Here is a 22,980-nt window from a genome sequence, read left to right as displayed (position 1 = left end):
ACCATATGTGAGAGATGTAACAGTGTTTGTATCTTTTTCATTGTAACACATGGGACAGCCGTGGTAAAAGCAGCCGTTGAATTCAAAGGCTGTTTGAACACCATTAATAACCGCATAACCATCCAGAAAATAGTTACCCACCATCTTTTCACCGCCCCTTAAAGCATGTTGTATGACTATATTCTCCTTGTAAGACACATACAGTAGCCACTGTGTGGCGGGCGTAGAGAAGCGTTTTTTTGTGATGTTGTAATTGTCAGGGGGTACAATGGCGATGGTGTTACTGGGTAAAAATTTGAGCCGATACATAGCCATGCACACAGAGGCGAGGGTTGTCAGCTGAAAGGGGTCCACATTATAGACATCTTCCTCACCAATCTGAGACTCACGGTCGCTCATTACCGTATGCTCTGTCATTTCTATGACACTGGTTCTAAAGCAGATACAGGCTTTCTTCAAAATTTTTACATCCTCAATGCAATAGCTTTTAAGCTCAGCCTGAAAATTGAAATCACAATGTTTGTTCGCTTCATACCATGTCATGAACCCCGTTTTCTCGTCGGCCATCATGTACTGGGGGCCGTAATGCTCTATAGAGGGCATAGAACCGCTGTAATTTTGATTCTGTACTGTGTTAAAAAAGTGTGGGAAATATCCTTTACTGCCTGTAAACCCCAGGGCCTGTGGCAACTTACTGAGCTTCATGGGGAGGAAATTTAAAGAGTCGATAAATCTGATATTCAGATCAGGTATTGTTACACATAATAATTTACCGCCTTGTGCTAGTAATTCTATTTTTATCTTCTCTTTAAGCAGCTGTTGCACCACAAAATAGGAATCGTAACGGCCTGCATTATGTGCGATGAAAGTGTACTCCCTAAAGGGCCTGTCTATGAATTTTTTTACAAAATCAGCCAAACACTCTGGCCCCTGGAACTCCCAACCCACAGTGCCGTCTAAAGACTGGGCACAACCTTTTTCTTCATCATCCCTTAAAGGCATGGCGTAGACATAATTTGGTATGTGTACGCCCGTCTCCTGCATGCACTCAAAGTCATAAAAAATGTAGTTGTCAGTGAGGACCGGTGGTTTGTATGGGCGCATGTAGCACAGGTGATTGTCAAAACTGGCGATGTAAGCATAACAGACTCTACACTGCAAACCTCTGCATTCATCATGATCGTCATCTGTGTAGCGACCGCAACGGTCGCAGTATTTCTTGCGTTTACAATCTATTTTAGCAGCTTGGGCTAGTTTCTTGTGTTCACTCAAACAATCCTGTGAACGACAAAATGCCCGACACATAGGACACCTAGGCATGTCTGCTATGACCTCAACACAATTCCGTCTGTGGCACGATCGGCAAAAATAGCGGCATGAATGGTTATTTTTGTGAGCGAATGGAGTATGACAAAAATCGCAAAAGTAATTGGCCCCGATGAAAGCGTTTATTTTTTTTACGCCAAAGTAATGTGTGTCTTCATGGTATATAAATAAAACCCTCTCTTTGCAGGGCTCACTTGTATTAAAAAACTGCCATTCTCCCCGATTGTGGTAGAACACTTTAATGGTTACATTCAAGTGCTTTTCAAAGTCGGGTATGTCGCTAAAACTGACTAGACGATCATCAGGAATACCCAGGGTGCGATGTATCAAACGTGCTTTCTCCAGTAACACAGCGTCAGCCGTATCTCTCTTTTCTAACAGGGCACAAAGACTGGCTGCTAGACACAAGTTATGGCTGTCGTTATTTAAGTCAAAGAGTAATTGTCTTTTTTTGTTTACGATGCGACTGTAAGGCGTTGAATTAATGCGTCTACGGTGCATCACACCACCAACTCTGTTCTTAACAATTATGACCAATAGTCTTAAAGTACCGTCACCAAGAACCTCCGCGTTGCTTTGTAACATGTTTGCCACATGTTCCAAAAACGTCTCAGCGCTTAAGGCGTCCTTAGAGCGTTTAATAGAGTATAAAGCTCTATTTAACGTGTCACCGTCTAGACGTAATTGCACCATGTCATGGGGTCCTATGTCGGGCAGTAGTCTATTCAATGTACACTGTATAGAATCATGTACCGCCTGTAATGCCACTGAAAATGATGTTATACGATCAAGATTTACAAATTGAAAATGTTCAAAATGTTCCACAGCATTAAAATTTTGTCGTACTCTTTGGTACTGCGCTACACGTTCCAAAAATACAGACTGATCCGCCGCATCGTTAGGGGGCTGTATTATCAGTGGTGTATGTATTTCAACACTATTTTCAACCGGCAGTACAGACCTTTCAACATTAATTTCATTTACAGATGGCTCTGACTGTACAGAAATTAATGGCATTATACCCCTCTGGGGATGTTCGACCGCAATTAAGTTGGGGCTCATAACGGGGGTCGATAAATCACCTGTACTAACGGGCATTAATGAGCATTCTGGCGTGTGTTCTGAGTTGTTGTCTACAACATAATTTATCTGCTGGCTGCTCTGCGTGCTTCTGTTTAACGTGGGGTGTTGATCTAAGCCCCTGCCCACCATATTTAGTCATGAATTGGTTAGTAATTGGGCCCCGTTGCTAAATACAGTCGTTAAACGATCAAGTTTTAGTTTGAACGCCGGCTCCATACACATGTTGCGTTCGACATGAGGCACCCAACAATGTGAATACAGTTCACGCATGAATGCGTTGATAGACCTCTTTACATCCACCCAGAAAAGGTATTCAGTACAACCCCGGCTCTCAATGTCAGATTCGTCCTCTATACACAGCGCTGTTGTGGCTTTTGGGTGTGTATTGTCAGTACACGGTGTTGTTATTATTACGTCGTGTATTATGTTTTGGTTGTTGGCCCCTGAATCCCCCTTTAGATGCATTACACCCTTGTGAAATATATCGCTTGAACGGCGAAGCCTTAATAACAAGGCTTTCATGCGCTCTAAATCGCGTTCATGCTCTTTCACAAAAATCAATGTTTTCAAGTCGCTTATTACATTTTCTATAAGCCGATTTAAATCTATCCAAAAAACAAAATGATTATAGAACCATCGCCAATAATGCGGTGTATCAATGTCATTAATCGTCGTACAGTTACCCGACTGACCTTTCTGCGCCCCATGATCATTGTTTGTGACAATCGTGATGTCCTGTAAAGGAAACCCTTGACTTTTACTGTTTGTGACCGGTGTGATGTCCTGTAAAGGCACCCTTCGTCTTTTAATTGTTGGCTGTGCAACAGCAGGGTCATTTACACGTGGGCGTCTGCCAAAGTCAATTCTACGCAATATATTTTCCAACTGGGCTTGTTGCAGGCCTGATACAGGTGTTGTGTTTATGCGTGCTGACTCACCGCCGGTGGCACGCGAAATGATATCCGCCTTTGCTGTTGGGGAGTTCAACATTGTAGCTGGTGGTGGTTCGATTGTAACCGTAACCGTTGTTGTTGGTCGCTTTACACCGTACAAAGCTTTTGATGTGCTGGGCTGCTCATTGTCGTGTGCAGGGTTACATTTATCAGGAACACGTCTAGTGGCATGCCTTACGGTCGTCTTTGAGGCTAAAAACATCAACAACAAAAAAAAAAAAAAGAATACTGTCAGCTCATTTCATTAATAGATTAAAGTCCAGACAGCTTGAGGAACTATGTTAGTACTACATTACGCAACACCACGTATATAGATGCTTGAATTACAGCACAATAGACTCACCATGCTTTTCAGGTTGCGGGGCCCGTGGTTTCTTGTTCGGGGTTTGCATTTCAGCGTTGACTTTCTTTTCAGGTTGCGGGGCCCGTGGTTTCTTGTTCTGGATTTGCATTTCAGCGGCGACTTTTGGGCTTCTAACGCTTTGGTGCCGGTGCATTTTTGAAGCTGTGAACAATGACCTCATTATTAAAAAGTTTTATAATAGACAGCAGCATTTAAAAATAAAAAAAATAACTACACAATTATTGTGGCTGCATGACCCCTAATGTCGGCTATAAAAAAAAAGTGTAATAAAATGAATAGAAACACTATCTTAGTCCACTTAGATATATAATTACAGCCGTAATCTATAAAGTTTTAAATAAGTTCAAAACATGTCTATAGTGTTAGTTTTAAATATAACAGCGATACATTGTCATACATACCCCGTTTTTGATTTGTCATTATGGACGGATCAGGGTTGTGCTGTTTGATCGTACGTTTGACAGATCGTACACCGTTTTCCGTACCCCCCTTGGTTTGTTCTGTACGGCATAAAAGACCGCATAGGCGGTTATTCATGTACACAGGTAACTTTAAAAGTAAAAAAAAAAAAAGTATATGCAACCGCTTTTATATAAATACGCACCATCGGTAACCTGTTTTCCAAATCGACAGTCTAGAGCGTCATTAGCCAACCGCTCAGCTTGAAGTGCAGCAGCCAAAACTACATGAAAGAAAATTACAAAAATAAATAAATAATAATAAAGAAATAAAAATAAAAAAAAGAGCTGTCTTAAGCGGCCTCTGTCGATTCTTACATTCTTGGTCTGCCTCTGTGGAACTCCCCTGTGTATTTTCGGCAATATATGTTTGGAAGCGGTCAGCCTGCATGTATTATAAAGTACAATCAATTCTAGGCCTTTAAATATTATCATTAAAAGTCCTTCAATATAGTCTGATAAAAAAACGGACAAAAAACAAAACAATCAATGCTATTAAAATACACTAAATATCATGATATAAAATAGATGATACTATATTATCACGGGGGCCCCCTTTTTAGAAAAATAAAGTACATTAAATGTTACTTTGAAAAGACATATATGAATAAAACAATACACTTGCCCCTTTTTAGAAAAATAAAGTACATTAAATGTTACTTTGAAAAGACATATATGAATAAAACAATACACTCAATATACGCTAATAAAAAAAAGGCCCTGTATATTACATAAAGTTTACATAAAAATACATTCAATGCCCTTAAAATACAGTAATTAGCAGTCTATAAAATAATATATCAAGGTTTTAGGTATATTATATCACATTTTTAGGTCTAATATATTATGGCCTTAGGTTCTACAGTATGTACTATATTATCAACGGGGCCACTTTTTAGAAAAACATTAAATGCTACTTTGAAAAGACATATATGAATAAAACAATACACTCAATATACGCTAATAAAAAATAAGGTCCTGTATATTACATAAAGTTTACATAAAAATACATTCAATGCCCTTAAAATACAGTAATTAGCAGTCTATAAAATAATATATCAAGGGTTTAGGTATATTATATCACATTTTTAGGTCTAATATATTATGGCCTTAGGTTCTACAGTATGTACTATATTATCAACGGGGCCACTTTTTAGAAAAACATTAAATGCTACTTTGAAAAGACATATATGAATAAAACAATACACTCAATATACGCTAATAAAAAAAAAGGTCCTGTATATTACATAAAGTTTACATAAAAATACATTCAATGCCATTAAAATACAGTAATTATCATTCTATAAAATAATATATCAGGGTTTAGGTATATTATATCACAGTTTTGAAAAAAAGACAGACATGAATAAAACAATACAGTCAATATTATGTTTACTCACCATGCCGTTATATTGAGAGCACTGCTAGGCACAGACTGGATGTAAGGGCACTCACGATCAATGAGGCTAGAGACAGAAGTATTTCAAAAGCCCCCTCTTAAATAGTTTTTTCTTGAGGCTCTAACAATTCGTAGCTCCACCTTCAATGGCTAGTGGGGGTGTGAACAATCCTCTTGAGGCTGTCTTGTTCTTTGTTTAATAGCTTTAATTATTATAAGGTCTGTTCTTAACCCTTCTGATTTATTATATATATATTTATTTATTTTTTACTAACTTATCTATATTATCAAAGTGCTGCAAAAGACCATAAAAATAAAACAAAACAAGACATTGTTGGCAGTGTATAATATAATTAGTCTTTTATTAAACATTACACATCAGACACATGTTTTTAAAAAAATGGCCTTATATATTTTTATAACAGGCCACACATTTTTGTGTACAGTCAATGTGTACATATCGCCGCTTAAAATGGCTCATACGCTTTCTCACAAAATTAGCGACTATGCGGTCATTTTTTTTTTAAATCATTAGTGAAACTTTTTAAGATCTCTTCAAATGTTAAACCTTTACACATGTGATGAATGAAAAAAATACAAAATTCACCGCAGACAGAAGACAAAGTATCTTGCAACTGTGCGTTCTGAAACGTTATACGATTCACGTTCGTATTTAAAAACTGTAAAATTTCTTTAGGAAAGAGTTCACTTTTTGGTGATAATCCGTATGAGTCGAAAAAATGTCCAGAACCATCTGTATCAAAACAAATCGCCAACCAGTGCTCACCAGGACCGTTATGAGGATGTGTATTTATGATGAAACATGTGGGTGCATTTGTCAGCGCGCGACGGGGTAATAAATCGCAGGGGTAAACTCCTTGAAACAATCCACGGGTGAATCGATCGGCGCTTAAAAACTGTGTTATTTGCACGGTATTCATTCTTTTTTTTTTTTATTCAGAGAAAGTCATATAACACTTCTCTTCTCTGATTTATCTCAATAACGTTATCAAAAACGCCGTACACAATAATATTAACGGTTCTATCCAGAGCCCTTGAAAAGCGTATTTCAGCCCTCAGGTTTCCATTGCGAATTAGTGAGAAGTGACCACCGCGTTCCTGATCGGGTGACAAATCAAACGCAAATAGCGTGTACCCCTCAACATACTCTTCACGATTAATGAGAAATCCAGCGTCTGCATTTTGTTTACCGGCAATTTGTACCAGGGCCATGTATTCTCTAATAGAATTAGCATTCTCAAAGTCTGGTTGAAACGGTTTTGTCGGTATTTGTTCGCCGTCTAAATACAGCGCTGCAAAATTCACATGGTTGTGTTTGAAACAAAGGGGGTTTTTATCGTAAGCACCAGAAAAAGCGTCATTATCAACGAATCCTATAATGACCAGTTTGGGTAATTGACCCAAAAACAGGTTTTCTAGATTGCATACGCGACTTCCGACCGCGATGCTATAAATTTTCATCCCCACACGGTCGATAGTGTATTTTGCGTTGCCGCTTAAAAGCCCCTGCGCATGACCTATGCGCACAGCCGGCGCAATTTGCACCCTTTTGACAAACAGCGACGCGTTTAGAATTTGAATCTTAAACGGCTCAGCCTCAGCAGACATTAAACAAAATGTATCTTTATTTCTAGTGAGTTTAATTTTTAAGTCCAGACCGTTCAGTATAAGTTTCTCTTGAAAAAATATATCGCTATGTAGATGTCCCAGTAATTCTACGGCTTTACCACGTTCTGTCATTTGGGAACGCTTTGTAAAACCATGGTTATCACCACCCACTGTGCGGGTTTGGTGTTGCCCCGCTGTATCCTTGTAAAATAAACCGGTGGTAAACTGCGTGGATAATGCATCAGCGCTATAGTTCAGAATTGTTTCAATATACGCCCGATATGCGTACAGGTTATTGGATTGCGATATGAGTCTGTCCCCCAAAGTTACATCTAACTGATTGAAAAGCGTTGCTATCGGATAATTGATTCGACTCACGCGTGCTCCATCAGCAATCGGTGTATTGTCCTGTTTGACGATTTTACACGTAATGTAAATCAAAGTATTATTGAGGTCGAAATAATGTTCCCCGTTGCCAGCGATATAAAACTCCAACGGTGCCGTTTCTGAAAGGGCGGCCAACGGTTGTATTTCCACATACAGACTTTTTTCTATGCTCGTCTGTGTAGGCTGTATTTCAAAGATATCCAGTTCAGATTTAGCGCATTCTATGGAGTTGGTGTGAATAAACGCCATGCTGAAATAACTTTTATTTATTTTTTTGTCTTGTCAAATGAATCAAAAGATGTCGTTTAAGTTCTGTCGCGAGGTTTTTTTCTTCTTTCTGACGTTGCGACTGTTCTTTTTGTTTTGATAACGGGTTGTGCTGGGTGGGAATGCAACGCTGCGCTTGCGTTTGCCTTTAGCACTGCTTCTACTGATGTACACGAGTCCTGATCCGTCTTGTGCTGCACCACCCATTTTATTCGTCACAGCGGTTGAAACACGACCCACAACATCTCTAGCGATATTTAGTGCTGCAGTTTTTACATGAGGTTTTACAATATCAAAGCCGCGCCTGAATAAAGGCACCGCCCGTCTAAAGAGACTGCGGAAAACGCCTGCTAATCCACGGCCGTACATATAAGGGCTCCCATGAAAGCCCTGTAAGCCATTTCCCGCTTGTGCTCTATAGTACATACTGTAAACCTGTGGTTCTCCATAGTTTTTAACAGCCACCATGTTGCCGGTCCCTCAATACAGAGAGCCTTTGCGCGGGCGAAAGTGCAGTTTTACAATGGCCTTCCCGTACTTGAATGAGACGTTCTTATTTTGGTCGTTCTTTATCTCGATTGTAATGCAATCGATGTGATATTTACTGACGGGTATGTAATCAGGCTTTATGTAGCGCTGCGTAATGATATCATTATTATTGCCGGTGATTTCAACAGTCCGCAGTAGGGGGACAAAACTGTGACCTACGCGTTGATGCATAATGATATCGGTATAAACAAATATTGTATAAAAGCCGTTTTTTATATCTGCACATATTTTATCACATTTTTCAATTTTATCGATATTATTAGAATCCATGCCTAGAATGTTCATCATACGCTCTGAGGCTGTAAAGCGATGTGAACCCGGAACAGATACTGTTCTTTCAAAGTCGTCATATTTCAATTTCACTTTACTGATGGCCATCGCCTCGTTAATAGACCTAACCAATTCATTAATATCACTATAATACCCCGCTTTTACCATGAAGTTTGATTTAATGGCGTTTAGCGTTGATACATGTAATGTGCTGTCTGGCGCAGCATTCCGTAACGGCGGTCTTAGTTGTGTTACAGATACGTTACCGTCCACGTTTTCAAATGTATTCCAAGTATGCGGATACTGTATTTCTGTTAAAGCAACCTCCCATTCACCTTTTAAAATAATGGGCTTGGCTAGTTTTGTCGTATAATTAGAAATGTCATTTTGGGGGAACGTTTCGTATGACGCATTACTAGGCAGCGTTACATAAAAGGCAATATCCTCCATGGTGACGTCTTTTTACAAACGAGTTAGTTGTGCTTTTTCTATCCAGCTGTTGAATTTTGTAGGGTATCCACACCATTTAACGTAGTAGACGATTTTACGCCTTACGCTTTTTTGTTTTAATATCTTCTCAATTCTGTAAACGCGATTTAAAATCTTTGGTATTTTTTGTATCTCTTCAGCGTAGAATGAGCCTTCTATGGCCTCACCAGCGCTATCTGTGATCTTATACAGCGGTTTTACGCCTTTCGTGCGTACATCAGCAATAATAAATATTTCATCTGTAAAGCACTGTTCATAACCCTTTGTAAAAACTCCTTTATATTTTGATATCCGAACGTGGTCTCCAATTTTTAAAAGTGGCTTAAGTTTCTTAGAACATACATGTGACCTATAAATAGTATTCCAAACGGTGAGAGAATTCGCTTGTGTTACATCCTTTGGCGCACACTTAATGGTGCGATGTGGCGTGTGGTTATAGCTGTATATTAAGTCTGATAACACATCGCTGTACCTGTGCGTATTATGTGCTGTGAAAAAACGCCACATTTTCGTTTTTAATGTCCTATTAAAGCGTTCAATAATGGCTGCCTTAACGGCGTTGCCGGCGATGAACCTGTTAACGCCATATTTTTGGAGCAGTAAATTAACATTCTTATTCAAGAATTCTTTACCCCCGTCAGTTTGTAACTTTTGAGGCACCCTTCCCTCTAAAAAAATCTCTTGTAACGCATTAGCGACGCTTAACCCTTTTTTATTTTGCAACAATTTTGCCCAGGCGTATTTTGACAAAATATCGATAACGGTCAAAATATAACGATTTCCGTCGTTACACTTGGCAAAATCAATCATTGATACGAGGTCGGCTTGCCACTGCGAATCGATATTGGACACTAAAATCATATTCCTTTTGAAATTTTTTCGCGCCGGTTTGTATAACGTATAGACATCTTGCTCTGAAAGATAATTTTTGACCGTTGCGTTTGAAATACCGTATTTTTGTGCTGCATTATTTAAACTCTGTATGCCGCCAAAGGAACCAGGCGTTTTCGGCGTGTAATATATTTTTCGTAATTGTGCATCCGCTTTTTTTGAGCTTGTATGGCTATGCATTCTTTAATAGTATTTCATAAAACAATATAATGCTTCTATGGTGTTTTCAGCTTCTGTTTAAAACAATCTCCCGCAGTTCAAGGCTCTTCCAAGTCTTTTGAAATGCCTTATTTACCGCTGTTAATGAGGCTGTTCCCACGACACCTCTGCACTCAGTTAACAACCATGGTGTTTGTCTAGCTTCTTGTCATTATGACCCCACACCATCTGCTAATGAGGTTATTGCGTCAATTGCTATGACACGCTTTTCAAAGACTTTTGAAATGACTTATTTACTTTTTTTACTATGGCCCCACAACATCTGCTAATGAGGTTATTGCATCAATTGCTATGAAAAGCTTTTCAAAGACTTTTGAAATGACTCACTTACTTTTTTACTTGTAAATACGAATTGTAATTATTGCCTGGTTGAAACTGTAAATAAGCTGTTTAATTTTTTTTTTTTTTTCCCTCTGTAAAATAAGACATTGTATTGCTGTCCCTCTATACTATGTATCGTACTAACTCAACGCCTCTAGATGATTTTAGTCTATTAAGGCCTTAACAGCCGTTTTACTTTTTTACTTGTAAATACGTCTTGTAATTATTTCCTGGTGAAAACTGTGTTATCTTTTAAAAAATAAAATAAGCAATTTTTGACTCATACAATTGTGCTTTTTATTTATATGTAACCCCCGACTGTTGCGGCTAATCCCTGTACCGTCTCTATACAAATAAAAAATATATATACAAATAAAAAAAAAATATATAAAAATATTATGTCTGGGGTGGGATTCGAACCCACGTGGACATACGTCCATTGGATCTTAAGTCCAACGCCTTAAACCACTCGGCCACCCTGACACTTGAGGGTTTAGCCTCTTAAAGCCGTATTCTGTCTGAATTTAAAAAAAAATGCTACGCCCTCTTTTCAACGTCATTTGAACTTTTCTGACATGCGCACGGCGTTATTTCAGAATAAACATGTCCAGACATGCCCCAGTATGAAAAAAACATGTTCGGGCATGCCCCAAAAGCCTATAAACATGCCCGGACATGCCCCGCGTATGTATACGCCCCCTCCAATCTACGTCAACAGTACGCACCAATCACAAAAAAGAATAAAAAATGCACATCATAATAAAAAATGGAGTCTGGGGGATGTCAACCGCGGTTTTTTGGCTTAGGGGGCGTCAACTGCGTTTTTTTTGGCGTAGGGGGCGTCAACTGCGTTTTTTTGGCGTAGGGGGCGTCAACCGCGTTTTTTTGGCGCAGGGGGCGGCAACCTAAAAATGCGCAGGGGGCGGGGCCGGATACGGATGGGGCGGGACCGGATACGGAAGGGGCGGGACATAGGGCGGGTTTAAGGCCAAAAGGGGGCGGGGCTTAGGGGAAAAGGGGGCGTGGTACCTGTCAAAAAAAGTTTGACATAATGTATGCCTCCCTACTACTTATGTAGATTGTGTGTGTGTGTGTCCTATTTATAGTCTCTGCAGTGAGATAAATTAGAGGGAAATATAAGAGAAATGATCACCTGTAGACTTCGTTGCATACAGTACAGGTCTCGATTTCTATTTGTAATTACTTTGAAAGTATCTGCAATTTGACGTTTCCAATTGGATTGAGGTTCATTTAAAAAAAAAAACTTGCTTTCTTCTTGTTAACCAAAAACTGTACCAAAATCTTTAATTGATAAAGGATTTATTTTAAGGGCACACTAAATGCCATACTGTAGTAGGATGTATTACCCATATATAGAAGAGGAAAAGTATTGTGTGCTGTGGCTCATCACGTGAATAAAAACAGTGCCAATTACTTAAGATGTTACTTTTGACCAAATGACAAATTCTCCAATTTGGAATTTAGGTAACCGATTCCCATTGTCACCATTCCAATAAATAATGGTGGCAACAATGAATAAAATGTTTTTAATGTACCTTAGAAAAACATATTTGAACAAATACATGTTATTGTTTATACTGTATACAGTGGTCGACAAATCACCCAAAAATCTACTCGCCGAACAACAAAAACTACTCGCCACCTAGTCCCGCCCCCAACCCCGTCCTAGTCCCGCCCCCAACCCCGTCCTAGCCCCGCCCCCAACCCCATCCTAGTCCCGCCCCCCAACCTAGCCCTAGTCCCGCCCCCAGGCCCGCTTTAAAAAAAATAAAAATAGAATAAATTCCTGGTAAGAACAACATTCGTTGTTGACATAAGTTTATTTATTGTATTACATTATACTACAATTAGTCCTGGTTGCATGTGTGTGTGTGTGTATAAATGTCGGATTTACAAAAAAAGCCAGATGTGAATGACTAATTTCTTGCACCCTTTATCCAGTGTCTGGATGCCCCCACTTCACAATATCTAAAGCAGCAATCCCACCTGGGATCTTACCTGATCCGCAGTCCCTCGATGTCCAGGTACCTCATTCCCGCAATGTTATAAGTTTGAGGGGAGGTGTTTTCTACCTGTCTTCTGGGTTAGGGTGGAATTCCGATGTCTCCCGTCTGAAGCTTGAGAGTCAAATCAGGTAGAAAGCAGTATAGGTTATTTTGGTGTAGTATAGGAAAGTTAAGATATATAGGGTAAATAAGATATCCAGATACAGAGAGGGGAGAGGGAGGGAACAGAGACAGAGAGGGGAGAGAGACAGGGACAGAGAGGGGAGAGAGAAAGAGAGGGGAGAGAAAGAGAGAGGGGGGAGACAGGGGAGAGACCAGAGAGAGGGGAGACGGGGGGAGACCAGAGAGAGGGGAGACGGGGGAAACCAGAGAGAGGGGAGACGGCGGAGACCAGAGAGAGGGGAGACGGCGGAGACCAGAGAGGGGGGGATGACTGACTGACTGGGGGGTGGTGACTAACTGACTGGGGGAGGGGTGACTGACTGACTGGGGGGGTGACTGACTGACTGGGGGGGTAACTGACTGGGGGGGGGGTGACTGACCGACTGGGGGGGTGACTGATTGTGTGTGACACCAGAGGTACCCCCCCATAGTCCCATACACACATACACTCTCCCATATCCACACACACATTCTCCCATATATACACACACAAACACACACATTCTCCCATATATATATACACACACACACACTCTCCCATATATACACACACACACACACACTCTCCCATATATACTGCTGCGGCCGAGTTTATTCGAGCATTTGCCCGTTCTCGGCCGCAGCAGTTACCTGGCGCGCGCCGGAGGGTGCCGGGCGCGCGCCGAAGCAGCGGAGGAGAGGCCCGCCGATCGCGGCTTCCCCCTCTCCTCTCCGGGTCCGCCGGGTCCCCCGGAACCCCCTGCCGCCGTCCCCCACATCGCGGGACACCAGGGCTCCCTCGGGGACCCATGGACGCGCGTGCAGGGGGCGCAGGCACCCGATGACGCGTGACCGCGCATCGGTGACACGCGGCACGCCGTGGGGATGCCACTTGCAAGCCGGGAAATCTCCCGGCTTGCGGAACTGACCACACTTCAATAAAGTGTGTCGCCAGTGTACACACACATTCTCCCATATATACACACACACACACACACACACATTCGCCCATATATACACACACACACACTCTCTCTACACACACAGGGGGGGGAGAGAGGAAAGGCCGCGACCAGCACCACCACCACGCTCCCCCCCCCCCCGCGCCCATCTCCCTTTGTGGGGGGGAGGGACCTGGGGGGACATCCCCGCTCCCATCTCCCGCCCCACGGGCTGACACGGGGGGAAGCGGGGACCTGAGGGTACATCCCATCTCCCGCCCCGCTGTCTGACACGGGGACAGGGGGGAAACGGGGACCCCCACACAGAGACAAGGCCGAGGCCGCCCCAGGGACATCGTGAGGCCTCCCAGCCCTCACACATGACACAGGGCCGCCCTGAGCCTCACTGCACCCGGAACATGGGAAGAGCACGAGCTGCGGTGATGTCCCGCCTCCCTCCCAGGGCACACCCGTTACCTGGCCTGGGCCCTCTCCGTAGTGGGACCTGCGGATGACGGAGGTGGTGAACCTGCGGATGCTCTGACCCAACATGATGGGGCCGGCAGCGGATGGCCCGATTGAGGTGGGGGACCGGATGGCCCGATTGAGGTGGGGAGGGAGGGGGGGTTAGATGGCCCGATTAAGGTGAGGAGGGCCCGATTGATGTAGGTGGAGGGGGGGTAGATGTCCCGATTGAGGTGGGGGGGGGGCGGCAGATGGCCCGATTGAGGTGGGGGTGTTGGGGGCGGCGGATGGCCTGATTGAGGTGGGGGGGGCGGATGGCCCAATTGGGGGAGGGGGGGCAGATGGCATGGTTGGGTGAGGGGAAATTGATGGCCCGATTGGGGGGGGGGGCAGATGGGGGGGCAACAGATGGCCCTGCAGGGGCCTGTGGCAGACAGAGGCGCGGAAGGGGCTGGCTGCCTGAAGGGGGAGGAGTGAAAGCGCTGATGAGAGGAGGGAAAGTATTGCTGAGAGGCGGGGGAGGAGGGAAGGCACTGCTCATATAGCCTGAGGCGGGGTAATCTCCCTCAACAACATGAACCCGCCTCCGGCTTTTTTTTTTTTTTCTCCAGGGCGAGCAGGGAAAAATTAAAAAAAAAAAACATGTGTGCTGCTTGGGCCAATAGGAGCTCGCCACGGTGTTAAATCCACTCGTCCGGGGCGTGTAGATGTATAGGTTTGTCGAACACTGTGTGTGTGTGTGTGTGTGTGTGTGTGTGTGTGTGTGTGTGTGTGTGTGTATATATATATATATATATATATATATATATATATATCTACAGTGTTCGACAAATCACCCAAATATCTACTCGCCCAACCAAAAAATCTACTCGCCACCTAGTCCCGCCCCCAACCCCGCCCCCAACCGCGCCCCCAACCCCGCCCCTAGTCCCGCCCCCAACCCCGCTTTAAAATAAAATATATAAATAAAATACATTTAATAAATTCCTAGTCAGAACAACATTCGTTTTTGACAAATGTATTTATTACATTATACTACAATTAGTCCTTGTTACGTGTGTGTGTGTGTAAGTGTGTAAATGTCGGATCTAGAAATAAAAGCCACAGGTGAATTACTAGTTTCCTGAACCCCTTAACCAGTGTCTGGACGTCCCCGCTTCACAATATCTAAAGCAGCAATCCCGCCTGGGATCTTACCTGATCCGCAGTCCGTCAATGTCCAGGTACCTCATTCCCGCAATGTTATAAGTTGGAGGGGATGTGTTCCCTACCTGTCTTCTGGGTTAGGGGGGGTTCCGATGTCTTCCGTGTGAAGTTTGAGTCAGATCTGGAAGAAAGCAGTATAAGTTATATTGGTGTATTATAGGACAGTTAAGATATATAGGGTAAATAAGATATCCAGATACAGAGAGGGGGAGAGAGAGGAAGAGAGGGAGGGATAGGAAGAGAGGGATCGAGGGAGAGGAAGAGAGAGGGAGAGAGGAAGAAAGGGAGAGAGAGAGAGGAAGAGAGAGAGAGAGAGAGAGGAATAGAGAGAGAGAGGAGGAGAGAGAGAGGAGAGAGAGAGAGAAAGAGAGAAAAAGAGACAGGAGGGAGGGAGAGAAAGAGACAGAGGAGGGAGAGAGAAAAAGAGACAGAGGAGGGAGAGTGAAAAAGAGACAGAGGAGGGAGAGAGAGCAAGAGACAGGAGAGAGAAGGAGACAGAGGGGGGAGAGAAAGAGAGAGGGGAGAAAGAGACCAGAGAGAGGAGAGAGGGGGGAGACCAGAGAGGGGGGAGACCAGAGAGGGGGGAGACCAGAGAGAGGGGAGACGGGGGAGACCAGAGAGAGGGGAGACGGGGGAGACCAGAGAGAGGGGGGAGACCAGAGAGAGGGGGAGACCAGAGAGAGGGGAGACGGGGGAGACCAGAGAGAGGGGAGACGGGGAGACCAGAGAGAGGGGGGAGACCAGAGAGAGGGGAGACCAGAGAGAGGGGAGACAGGGGAGACCAGAGAGAGTGGAGACGGGGGAGACCAGAGAGAGGGGAGACGGGGGGAGACCAGAAAGAGGGGAGACGGGGGGAGACCAGAGAGAGGGGAGACGGGGGGAGACCAGAGAGAGGGGGGCAGGGGTGACTGACCGGGACAGGGGTGACTGACTGACCGAGGCAGGGGTGACTGACTGACCGGGGCAGGGGTGACTGACTGACCGGGGCAGGGGTGACTGACTGACCGGGGCAGGGGTGACTGACTGACCGGGGCAGGGGTGACTGACTGACCGGGGCAGGGGTGACTGACTGACCGGGGCAGGTGAGTGATTGGGGGGGGGGGGTACCTCTGGTGTCACACACATACTCCCATACACACATTCATATTCTCCCATATATATATACACACACACACCCATATATACACACACTCCCATATATACACACTCTCCCATATATACACACACTCCCATATATACACACACTCCCATATATACACACACTCCCACATATATACACACACTCCCACATATATAACACACTCCCACATATATACACACTCCCACATATATACACACACTCCCACATATATACACACACTCCCACATATATACACACACTCCCACATATATACACACACACACTCCCACATATATACACACACACTCCCATATATACACACACTCCCATATATACACACTCTCCCATATATACACACACTCCCATATATACACACACTCCCATATATACACACTCCCACATATATACACACACTCCCACATATATACACACACTCCCACATATATACACACACTCCCACATATATACACACACTCCCACATATATACACACACTCCCACATATATACACACACTCCCACATATATACACACACACACACACACACACTCCCACATATATACACACACACACACTCCCAGATATATACACACACACACACTCCCACATATATACACACACACACACACACTCCCACATATATACACACACACTCCCACATATATACACACACACATTCCCACATATATACACACACACACTCCCACATATATACACACACTCCCACATATATACACACACACACATACATATACACACACACACACACACATACACACACACTCTCTCCGCCCTACACACACACACACACACACACACACACACACACACACACACACACACACACACACACACACACACACACACACACACACACTCCCCCCCTACACGCACACACACACTCCCCCTACACACACACTCTCTCTCCCCCCCTACACACACTCTCTCTCCCCCCCCCCTTACTCACCGTGGATCGCTGTGGTCTCCGGTCTCTGTGACAGCCGAGGAAGCAGCAGGCCGGGTGTCGCCCTTGGCCTCGGCGGCTGTCGCTGCGGGTCACCGGGTGGCAGTGAGGGATCTGGATGCAGGGGAGAGAGGAGTGGGGGGGCTAGTGATGCGGCTGGTCACCGGAGGCCGGGGACACGGAGTTGGAGGTGAGATCGGGAGTGAGTGGGGAGATTTGGGGTGTCACGGGTGTCGGGGGGAGATTGGGGTGTCGGGGGGGAGATTGGGGTGTCGGGGGGGGGGATCACGGAGGCCGGGAGAGATTGGAGTAAGGGGGGGTCACGGAGGCCGGGAGAGATTGGGGTGAGGGGGGGTCACGGAGGCCGGGAGAGATTGGGGGGAAGGGGGCTCACGGAGGCCGGGAAAGATTGGGGTGAGGGGGGTCACTGAGACCGGGAGAGATTGGGGAGAGGGGGGGTCACGCAGGCCGGGAGAGATTGGGGTGAGGGGGGTCACTGAGGCCGGGAGAGATTGGGGTTGGGGGGGGGGCGGATGGCCCGATGGGAGGGGGGGGCGACAGATGGCCCTGCAGGGGCCTGAGGCAGACAGGCATGGAAGGGGCTGGCTGCCGGAAGGGGGAGGAGTGGAAGCGCTGAGGAGGGAAAGTTGCTCAGAGAGCCGGAGGCGGGGTAATCTCCCCCAACAACATGAACCCGCCTCCGGCTTTTTTTTTTTTTTCTCCAGCGCGAGCGCGGGAAAAATAGCAGCGCGAGTGCGGGAAATTTAAAAAACACACGTGTGCTGCTTGGGCCAATATTTACTCGCCCGGGGGTTAAATCCACATGCCCCGGGCGTGTAAATGTATATAATTGTCGAACACTGTATACAGTATATATATATATATAATCGTATTTATATGTATTAAAAAAAACAGAGGTTATTAATAGATACATTACCATATGACAGTAAAGCTACATTGTACAGAGGGAATTATTGTACAAATTCCTGCCTGTTTTTAGAACAATATTGTTGTTGAAAGGTCTAGTCGCAGTATAAATCCTGAACATAAATAAGCATTGAACATAACCATTACAATCTATCAGAAAACAAATATTGGGTTTGAGTGACTGATTACATGCTGTGTGTTATCATTTATTAAACAACACATGCAAATAGTTAATAAGGGGCATTATTACATTCATAGTTACATAATTAAAACAGAATAATGTCCAGTTGGCACATTTCTCTCACTTCTGATTGATCCTGAGCTGTCTCAATGTTTGACAGCTGGATTAGAGCCAGCAGCTGATTAAGCACAGATAATGACTAACATACATTAGTGCACTGCTCCATACAGATGAGTACAGCTGTTTTTTGTTGCTCAACCATAAATATTTGGCATGTGACACATGATCTGGTCAGACCAATCTCATGAAGGTGACTGGCTCACCACGCCAGTGCAGTCATGAATTTGGTGACTCATTGCTGCTTAATTTGCACATTATACCAAGCTACAATTTTTCTCTCAAAATTAATTATTCTTGGGCTTGGAGCCAGAAACAAAAAATATGTTTTTCATGTTCCTCAGTCTGGAGCTGAATGGAATGGTTTGCTGGCACAGCATTATGGCTATTCTTCTCAAAGTTGGTAAATCTATATATAGATCCCGTAACTACCCTGCTAAAAGTTTGCAATGAAATCCAGTGTGGAATGAAACGGGGTCAACTCACTGGTGCCGTATTCCTAGATTTTGCAAAGGCTTTTGACACAGTTGATCATGTTATCCTGCTTAACAAACTCCAGAGCTCTGGAATAGGGAAACATGCTTTAAACTGGTTTCAGTCCTACCTATCAGGAAGATCCCAACATGTGTCCATCTCAGGCTCTAACTCCAACCCCCTGGATATCACCTGTGGTGTCCCGCAAGGCTCTGTTCTGGGGCCCCTACTCTTCTCAGTGTTCATTAATGATCTTCCCACAGCTTGTAAGGAAGCCTCAATACACATGTATGCAGATGACACAATCCTATATGCACACAGCCATAGCCTCTCTGACCTTCAACACATACTTCAGTCTGACTTTTTGAGACTCGAAAACTGGATTTCCCAAAACAAACTGTTTTTAAACACTGACAAGACTGTAACAATGGTATTTGGGACCAAGACTAAATTTGTAAAGCTTCCAGTGACTGAGGTCCTGATTAGAACCAACGCTAACACCACCCTAACACCTGTCACTAGTTTTAAATACCTGGGCTTATGGTTTGACTCCCACTTAACATTCAGGATTTACATTGATACCCTGACAACCAAGACCTATGCCAAACTAGGGGTACTTTACAGGAACAAATCCTCCTTAAGTCTCCTGGTCAGAAAGCGTACACTGGCGACACACTTTATTCGAGCTCGGCTTGTCCCACGAATTCGGGTATACCCGGGTGTATTGAGGTTTATGACTGTTTTCTGCCCGAGTGCATTGAGTTATTTTCCATGCAGGGATTGAAGCATTTTATTCCCGCTGGCTGCAATACTGCACAGTATATATATATATACTGCATTACAATTCATGAATTTATGCCATCTGGTAGACACGCGAAGCATTGCAGCCTATTAAATCCTAATCATTATCATTTAACAGATCAGCCGCCCATCAGCCAGGCATGAACCCAGGCTGGGAAGGCAAATGCAACGGGGCTTGTCAGAGGTGAGGAGCGGCGCATTCCAGGTATCTGCCAGGTACATACCGGGTATTTGCTCGAATAAAGTGTGTCGGTGCAGTATTGCACAGCAGATGCTAATGCCAATTATTGACTATGGAGACATAGTATATGGCTCGGCTCCTCAAACCCACCTTGGCAAACTTGACACCCTCTACAATTCAATTTGTCGTTTTGTTCTCCAATGCAACTACAACACACATCACTGCGAAATGCTCAAAGAACTAGATTGGTCATCAGTAGAGTCCAGGCGCAAAGTTCACCTTTCCTGTCTCACCCTCAAATACTTTCTGGGCAAGCTACCCAGCTTCCTGAACAAGCTCCTCACCCCTACCACATGCAGCACCTATCACCTGAGATTAGACTCCAAAATTCATGGTCCCAAGGCTTATCAAAGTATCCGGACGTTCCTCCTTCTCCTTCCGTGCACCCCAAAACTGGAACAACCTACCAGAGACTCTCATATCCACCACCACCTTAAGTTCTTTCAAATCTAAGGCTGTCTCACACTTTAATCTGGTCTGTAACTGTTTCATACGCTCATAATATATATTTTCTTTAACTGTGCACGCAATGTCTTGTATATAATGTATACCTTGTTCATTTATGTAACTGTACTTGTAACCATGTATTATTTGTTTTACTCTGTGCCCAGGACATACTTGAAAACGAGAGGTAACTCTCAATGTATTACTTCCTGGTAAAATATTTTATAAATAAATAAATAAATAAACTTTACCAGTAATGCTAATTTTGCATTGTGTCACAAGAAGTTATGATGGTACAGTATGAATTCACTGTTAGGAAAAAACATCAAGTTAAGGATTTTTTACAATATGTTATTACTATTAAACTTCATAAGGTTTTTCGCTAGATATTTTGGTATCTGAAGTCAATGAAGTATTAATTCAGTTTATAAATAGGATTTTCTTATATATGTTATGGCAAACTGCTCCCTTTATGTAGCACTGCCGTTTGGCCAGGCTCTTCATGACACAGTCTTCTAGGGTTTAATTTATAGAAAAGGAGGACAAACACGTGTATACACACAAGAGACACTCAGCCCTCAACCTTCAGAGGTTTATTTTTCCATTAGTGACACGAAACATTTCAAACACAGTCACTTTAAGAAACAAAAGAAATCATAAAAATAACATCTTCTCCTGTCAGGTGTCTAACTCACAGCATATCCCTTTCTGCAATGTTGGCTGGGTAAGCCAGTTACCAACTTTATATAACATACAGATATAACATTCAATTCTTAACTGTCAGATGGGGACAGCATCCCAATAGATTCTCAGATGCTGCAAAACGTGAAGGGTCCGTATACCCTGAACTTGATCCTGGGGAGCAGCATCCTCCCAGCCTCCAGGCTCTAAGAGAGAATGAAGCAGGCAAACGAACTGCAATATATTCCTGTTCCTCAATTAGGAGAGCAGGTGAGGGAAACCAGAACCATTGTAAAGTCTGGTATGGATTTCCTATCCACCAGCCTTAGTGACTGTGAATCTGTGGAGCAGATCACATCCACACTAAGTCTGCACTTTCTGTTATAAATCAGACAGAAAGCTGCCTACTATCCTGAAACTATGTCACAATGTGTAACACATCTACCCCGGCCAATAGAAGAGGGGCCACACCAAAGTGATTCACTGTCTCCTAAAGTGATATTGCTTATGTGTAGGCGATGCTTAGAGGTCTTTCACCTTGTCTCTCAGGATGCTGGAACTCCTGCAGAGCTGGTATGGTGAGCGATAATAGAACAGGGCACCATGATCTTTTCTATTGATTTAAATTCATTATTTAACTTAAACAGCCAAATGTTTGCTTGAAGTACTGTATAATCACATATTATAATGTTGGTTTTTTGGCACGCTGTCACCTTTTGGAAGCTAGTACAACATGTTTTCTAGATTAGAAGAGTAGAGATGGAAGTAATATCTTATCATCTCCGCCCATGGAAATTGGTCTTCTGAGTTTTTTATAGTAATTCTACATTTTGTACCACACCCTCAAAATATGTTTAAATGTCTATCAGTTTTAAACAGGAATGAACCTGGAATTCTATGAGATATCATACTGGTAACATTAATAATATAATGTTTGTTTGATTAGATTTAACTAATGTATCCCATTATGTTCATACATAATGATGCCCTTAGTATCAATGTCTGCTGAAGTAGCCTTCTGCAACATGAAGCTGGGGTAGGATTCCACCATACATAAAATAATTCACGATGGGTAAAAAAAAAGTTACGAAAACCCTCCACCATAGAACAATGGAATGACAGGATATTTAGCAAGCTTTGTAAATTGCCACCTTAACCAACATCTCATTTACAGCGGAACTGGGGTTTGACATCACATATTTACTGCTGACAGATATAGCTCTTAGATAATGGATTAGTTAACATCTACAGTATTTACCATTTCTCATAAACTATCTTTTTAATTATAGTTACATTATCTTTAATAATTTATAGTTAAGTTACATTGTCAGGATAATAGTGACAAAGTACCTTCTTGCTCTGTACCTTTTGTCCAGGGATCAGCACTTTCACACAGCCTTCCAGGTAGAGGAGACAGTCTTCTGACACAGAGGTGAAAAGCTTTGGCCTGTTTATTTTGCCATACAAATGCTACAGCAGATAACAGGAGTAAATCAAACAAAAGTCTTTGCTTTTCCTCAGCATAACACAGCTTTTCAGCACACACTTCTCTTGAGAGTAAAACAGCTCTGTCTTGCTCTGTTCAGAGCAGCCTTTTAATCATCTCCCTGCTCAATCAGCTGCTGTAGTCCTGTGAAAGCAGGGAG

At 43.5% G+C, this 22,980-nt stretch overlaps 1 protein-coding gene and 1 non-coding gene across 2 annotated transcripts; both read right to left on the bottom strand.

The window, feature by feature from the left end:
* Positions 1-6,540: 6,540 nt before the first annotated feature.
* LOC142463022 (uncharacterized protein F54H12.2-like) lies at positions 6,541-7,848 on the bottom strand. The gene has a single exon (XM_075565262.1). The coding sequence runs from the start codon at positions 7,846-7,848 to the stop codon at positions 6,541-6,543; it is 1,308 nt and encodes a 435-aa protein (XP_075421377.1).
* Positions 7,849-11,004: 3,156 nt separating this feature from the next.
* Positions 11,005-11,088, bottom strand: TRNAL-UAA (transfer RNA leucine (anticodon UAA)). Its single transcript has one exon. It is a non-coding gene; the product is annotated as a tRNA-Leu (tRNA).
* Between the last annotated feature and the right edge of the window lie 11,892 nt (positions 11,089-22,980).

The sequence above is a fragment of the Ascaphus truei genome, chromosome 1 (assembly GCF_040206685.1).
Source record: "Ascaphus truei isolate aAscTru1 chromosome 1, aAscTru1.hap1, whole genome shotgun sequence".
NCBI classification, from domain to species: Eukaryota; Metazoa; Chordata; class Amphibia; order Anura; family Ascaphidae; genus Ascaphus; species Ascaphus truei.
This window is presented reverse-complemented; position numbering and strand designations above follow the sequence as displayed.

Bases quoted from the DNA above. Each gene is read 5' to 3' on its own strand.
- LOC142463022 (XM_075565262.1), bottom strand. From the start codon at position 7,848: ATGGCGTTTATTCACACCAACTCCATAGAATGCGCTAAATCTGAACTG.